Source organism: Elephas maximus, chromosome 20, assembly GCF_024166365.1.
Source record: "Elephas maximus indicus isolate mEleMax1 chromosome 20, mEleMax1 primary haplotype, whole genome shotgun sequence".
In the NCBI taxonomy this organism is placed as follows: domain Eukaryota; kingdom Metazoa; phylum Chordata; class Mammalia; order Proboscidea; family Elephantidae; genus Elephas; species Elephas maximus.
In genome coordinates this window covers 5359772-5365771 of record NC_064838.1, presented here as the reverse complement: position 1 = coordinate 5365771, position 6000 = coordinate 5359772, and the positions used below count along the sequence as shown (strand labels likewise).

Here is a 6000-nt window from a genome sequence, read left to right as displayed (position 1 = left end):
TTTTAGAGAGATTAGATGCTGATCAGATTTGTTGTAGCCACATTTTTTTTCCCAGTCTGTAGGATGTCTTCTTACTCTTTTGGTGAAGTCTTTGGATGAGCGTGTTTTTTGGCACTCCCAGTTATCTAGGTTTTCTCCTGGTCGTGCACCGTTAGTAATGTTTTGTATTCTGTTTATGCCATGTATTAGGGCTCCTAGCATTATCGCTACTTTTTCTTCCATGGTCTTTATGTTTTAGATTTTATATTTAGGTCTTTGATCCATTTTGAGTTAGTTTTTGTGCATGGTGTGAGGTATGGGTCTTGTTTCATTTTTTTGCAGAAGGATATCCAGTTATGTCAGCACCATTTTGTTAAAGAGGCTTTCTATTCCCCAATCAACGGACTTCACGCCTTTGTCAAATAGCAGCTGCTCATAGGTGGATGAATTTATGTGTGGAGTCCCGATTCTGTTCCATTGTTCTATGTATCTGTTGTTGTCCCAGTACCAGGCTATTGAATTTTTTTTTTTTTGACACATCCTCATCAAGATCACTACTAAAGCCATTCTGAAAAATACCAACTCAAGAATTCCATTCTCTACAGTCCAAAATGTAATGAAGAGCAACTAGGGGTTGCAGACATTTAAATCCAGACTTGTTAATGTGCTTTCCGACAGTAATTTATTCAAGGAGGTTGTTGCATAGCTTTTTTTTTTTTTGCTGTGATTTCTGAGCGCTAAATCAAAAGAAAATGAATTTTTTTGTCCTTTGGCTTTTATTATTACTTTTTTAGATGTGTTTTATTTACCTTAGTTATTAATCCAGAAATGCTCTTTTTCCAATATTTTATTATGATAAACTTCAAACATTTCTAAAAGTCCAAAGAGTTACAGTCAACATTCTTTTAGCCTCCGAGATTCTACCATTAAAGTTTTATTATGCTTGTTTCATTACATCTCTACACCTCTACACATCCTCTAGGGAGCCTGGGTGGTGTAAGTGGTTTACAATTAGCTGCTAAACCAAAATTGGCGGTTCAAATCCACCCAGCAGCTCTAGGGAAGAAAGGCCTGGTGAACTGCTTCCATAAAGATTAAACCAAAAAACCAAACTCACTGTGGGTGACTCAATTCCAACTCATAGTGACCCTATGAAGCCCTGGTGGTGCAGTGATTAAGAATTTGGCCACTAACCAAAGGGTCAGCAGTTCCAATCCCCAGCTGCTCCTTGGAAACTCCATGGGCCAGTTCTACTCTGTCCTATAGGGCCACTATGAATCAGAATAAAGTCAAGAGGCCCTATAGGACAGAGTAGAACTGTCCCACAGGGTTTCCAAGGCTGTAATCTTTATGGCAGCAGAAGGCCACATCTTTCTCCATGGAGTGGCTGGTGGGTTCGAACCACACAGGGAGTTGCCTTCAGTTGGGGGCCAACTCTGCAGCAGCTAACGTCATCATCCATCCTCTAAACCATCTCCTACGAGGCTGCTGCAATTGTTTACCACCTGGTGTCCCTACTGTGGCTTCACAGCTCTCCATGCTGCCCATCCTCTGAACGTTGGTGGTTGTCTTCCTAAAACACAAATTTGGTCATGCAACTTCTGTTTTAAAAATCTTTCCGTGTTCCATATAACCAAAAAAAAAACAAAAACAAAAACCAAACCCGTTGCTGTCGAGTTGATCCTGACTCATAGTGACCCTATAGGACAGAGTAGAACTGCCCCAGAGAGTTTCCAAGGAGCCTCTGGTGGATTTGAACTGCCGACCTTTCAATTAGCAGCTGTAGCCCTTAACCACTATGCCACCAGGGTTTCTGTGTTCCATATAGCTCCAGAAAAATGTCCAAAAGTCCTTATGCAGTATGGTCCTTGCTTATCTTTCTAGCCATATTGCTTATTGAGCACCTTCTTTATCTAATGCCCTAGTGGCCACATGCACTGTTTGCAGTTCTGCGATCATATCAAGTAATTTGACATTTCTGAGCCTTTGCTAAGCCTTCTTTTTCTCCCTAAAAATGACCCTTTCTTTTCCCCATAATCTTCATTGGTATTGAATCAATGTTTATAGCTTCTGTGTCCTTAAAGACCTAATTTCATTTCCACACACACAGATCAAATGCCAACACCTCAGAGACACCTTCTTTGGACACCAAATCCACAGTAGTCCTTTCCCCCAACACTTTGTCTCATCACCCAATACGCTCCCCAACTGCCTTATTAATATTTCGGTTTTTAAACCTTTCTTGTGCCTCAAAAGCTTGTCTTGTTCACATTTTATCTTCAGTACTTAAAAAAGGAAGTCAGTGATCGTTCAGTAAATGTACTTAAGCATCAACAAAGGAACTAGCTTAATACACAGATTTCTACTCCAAATGCACCAAATTTCTGGAATCACGGTTAGGAATTTTGCAGTACTATTTTTTTTTTTAATAAGCATGCCTGTTAATTCCGGGTAGATAGCCCACAGATCCAAGTCTGAGGAAATATGTACTCATGCACCGTTAGCTCTCTTTCTTCCCCGTCAATACACATATTCGACATCCAAAACTGTAGTTATTTCTACCTCAATCTTCCAACTTATCTACTAAAAGACAAGAACCGGGTTTACAACGTACACGCTTCTACAACACCCCGGGCCTACTTCCTCCACTTCCATCGGGAGAAACGCCAGCCGTAAAGCGCAGCACCCACTGCTGCAAAACGGCTCACGACAGAACAGCGAGTGAAATATGGCCGGCAACGCCCACTTTAAACAATTGCTTTTCTGGAGCGGAGCGGAGGGCGTCCGATAGTAAACAGCAGCTTTGCCGACCGTTTTCTTTCCTTCCACAACCGCCCTCCGGCGCTCTTGGGTGGGAGGAGACAGCGTCTGACGCGCACTAGCCCGGGAACTCTGCCATTTTCACGTCCCTTGCGGCTGCACCCGGTATCAGGCAGCGCTCCCGCGAGCGCCCGCCCAGCCACCGGCCTCCAGGCCTCCATTATCCCAGGGTGCACTGCGGCGGGGGCGGGAGCCCAACCTGCGGCCATGTTGGGATAGTTTGTTGTTTTCTTTCTGCGGAGAAGAGGCCGGTGTGGACCCCGAGCCGCCCGGCCTCTGCCCCCGCCCCCGTCCCACCCAGTCCCGCCCCACCACTCTCCCCTCCCCCACCCTGTTGGCCCTTCCTCGGCCTCCCGACCAGGCCCGTCTGCCCACCAGCTGGTTTGGTGGGGCGAGGCTGAAGGCCAGTCCCGGCAAGCACCATGGCGGCTGCACTGGGAGCGGGCGGAGGAGCTGGAGCTGGAGGTAGGTGGAATTACCCGGTTCGGGAGGAGTGGGTAGGAACTGCGAGGGGCCGGGGGCTAGAGAGGAGTGCCTTTCCGATCCGAAGAAGAAGTGGGTTCTCCGTAGCTCGCACTCTTTGTGTCTGGCCCATTCAGGTTGTCTTTTCCACCTTCACTCCCTATTGTCATTCTGCCCCTTCTCGTTTTTCCTTCAGTGCGGTGTACAGATCGCAGTTATCCTCGAACTTACTGATTTCTTCTCCACTTTAGAGTCTGCGGAAATGGTCATTTTAAGTGTTGACGGGTATTAAGCGATATAACTGGTCTCGTGTCCTAGGGAGAGGAGAGCGCCCCCACTCTGATAGTGTCGTTCAGGGATAGTGGGGATAGTCGTTATAGGTGGGATAATTGACTATTGGCTCATTCTGACAATTTTTGACTTATTTCAAGCCCATTACCGAATAACAAGGCTAAAAGGTTGAGCCTCGTGAAAGAATGTATAACGGTACGGCATATTGGAAGGTGAGAATTTTTAAAGAATCATCTCCGGTAGTTCATCTATTTTTAGGTTAACTCATTTACTGTCTAATAAAAAACATTCGTTAGTATTTTGTTACTAGCATCTTAAAAAAAAGCATCTTACACAGGTGAAAACGGGACAGAAAAGGTTCAGATACTGAGTCAGTTCCTTTGGGTAGTTTCTCTTGTTTTGCAAGCATAAATTATTTTGATAGAGCGTCTAATTTTAGGTGAAATCACTGTTAAAAAAAAACTTTTTTTTTAAACTATAGAAAGGTAGGTGATACTTGAAAGTGACTTTTGCATGATTAGTTTGAAAGCTTTTGTAAAGGAGACCCTTGGATGGTAAAGTATTCATTACAAAATAGTTTGAGGAGATTGATTCTCGTTATTGAAACATTTAAAAATCTTTCTAGTGTATACTGCAGAGGTGTTCGTTGGTAATGCTTACATGTGGGTACGTTGCAGTAATCCTGCTTAGGAATTTTGGTCCCAATAGCAAAACATTTTTATGACAAAATGCAAGAATAAAACTACAGAGACTAACGCAAGAATGCCCCTTCTGGCAGTATGATTTGGTGTATGCCACTTTTCTACCCTTTTAGTTTAAATGGATGATTTTCTGTGTGTTAGGTTTGAGGCTTTCTAAATTTTGAAAATACGTCATTTGCTTTTCTTACTTGGTTACTTTCTAGGAATCAGCGTTACGCGTTTTAGAGCATTGGTTCTTAGAATGTAGTCTGGGGACTACTGGGTCAAAACTATTTTCATTGATAGTATTAAGACGTTATCTGTATTTTTCACTTTCCTCTTTTCAGTAGCCTACTGTGGAGTTTTCCAGAGGCTGTAAGACATGTGAAGGTGTCATTGCACTGATGGCTAATGGAATATGTACCTGTGTATTCTTTAAAAAAAAATTTCTCATTTTTAATTTCTAAAATGGCTTACCTAGTTACCTGTTACTGCTATAACAGAAATACCACAAGTGGGTGGCTTTAACAAATAGAAATTTATTTTCTCACAGTTTAGAAGGCTGGGAGTCTAAATTCAGGGTGCCAGCGCTGGGGAAAGATTTTCTTTCTCTCTTTGGCTCTCTTGGAAGGCCCTTGTTGGTTCTCAGCTTCTGCTCCTGGACAACCTTAATGTGGCTTGGCATCTCTCTTCCTCCATCTCTGCTTCTTAGCTTGCTTGTTTAATCTCTTTTCTATTTCAAAAGAGGTTGACTCAAGATATACTTTACACTAATCCTTCCTTGTTAACATACTAAACACAGCTCATATTCAAATGGGGTTATAGTCACAGGCATAGAGGTTAGGAATTACAACACATGCTTTTTGGGGACACAATTCAATTTGTAACATTCTGCCTTTTGGTCTTCAAAAATTCGTGTCCTTGCCACATGCAAAACACACCCCATCACGTCATGCCAGAAGTCTTAAATCAAGTTCAAAATCTTATCTTTTTTTTCTTTTTTTTTTTAATTGTGCTTTAAGTGAAAGTTTGCAGTTCAAGTTGGTTTCTCATACAAACATTTATACACACATTGTTATGTGACTTCTAGTTGCTCTCCCTTTAATGTGATGGTACACTCCTTTCCACCCTAGATTTCCTTTATCCTTTCAACCAGCCCAGGTCCCTTTGTGCCTTCTCATCTTGCTTCTCTGTGTACAGGAGCTGCCTGCTTAGTCTCATTTATCTACTTGAGCTAAGAAGCAAACTCCTCACCAGTATCATTCTATGTCTTATCTTCGTCTGAAGTCTAATCTTTGAATAGTTAGCTTCAGGAATGGTATTCGTTTGGCGCTAACAGAGAGTCGGGGCCAGGGAGGCATGTCTTCTGGGGCTCCTCCAGTCTCAGACCATTAAGTCTGGTCTTTTTACTAGAATTCGAGTTTTGTACCCCACTTTTCTCCTGCTTCATCAGGGACTTTCTGTTGTGGTCCCTGTCAGGGCAGTCATTGGTGGTAGCTGGGCACCATCTAGTTCTTCTGGTCTCAGGCTGAAGGAGTCTCTGGTGTATATGGCCCTTTGTCTCTTGGGCTCATATTTTCCTTGTCTTTGGTGTTCTTCATTCTCCTTTGATCCAGGTGGATCGGGACCAACTGATGTATCTTAGATGGCCACTTGCTAGCTTTTGAGACCCCAAAAGCCACTCACCAAAGTGGGATGCAGAAAATTTTCTTAATAAACTTTGTTATGCTAATTTACCTAGATGTCCCCTGAAACCATGGTCCCCATA

The 6000-nt window shown here is 43.0% G+C and overlaps 1 protein-coding gene across 5 annotated transcripts in view; it reads left to right on the top strand.

Annotated features, from left to right (window-relative positions):
- The first annotated feature begins 2750 nt into the window (after positions 1 to 2750).
- RBM33 (RNA binding motif protein 33) overlaps positions 2751 to 6000 on the top strand; it is a 205707-nt gene continuing 202457 nt past the window's right edge. For all 5 annotated transcript variants that reach the window (XR_007514470.1, XM_049863167.1, XM_049863166.1 and 2 more), the window contains exon 1: positions 2751 to 3264. Coding sequence is in view for 4 of the 5 variants with exons in the window: in XM_049863167.1 (XP_049719124.1) it covers positions 3222 to 3264 (43 nt within the window). In the remaining variant the exon portion in view is untranslated. The remainder of the gene's footprint in view (positions 3265 to 6000) is intronic.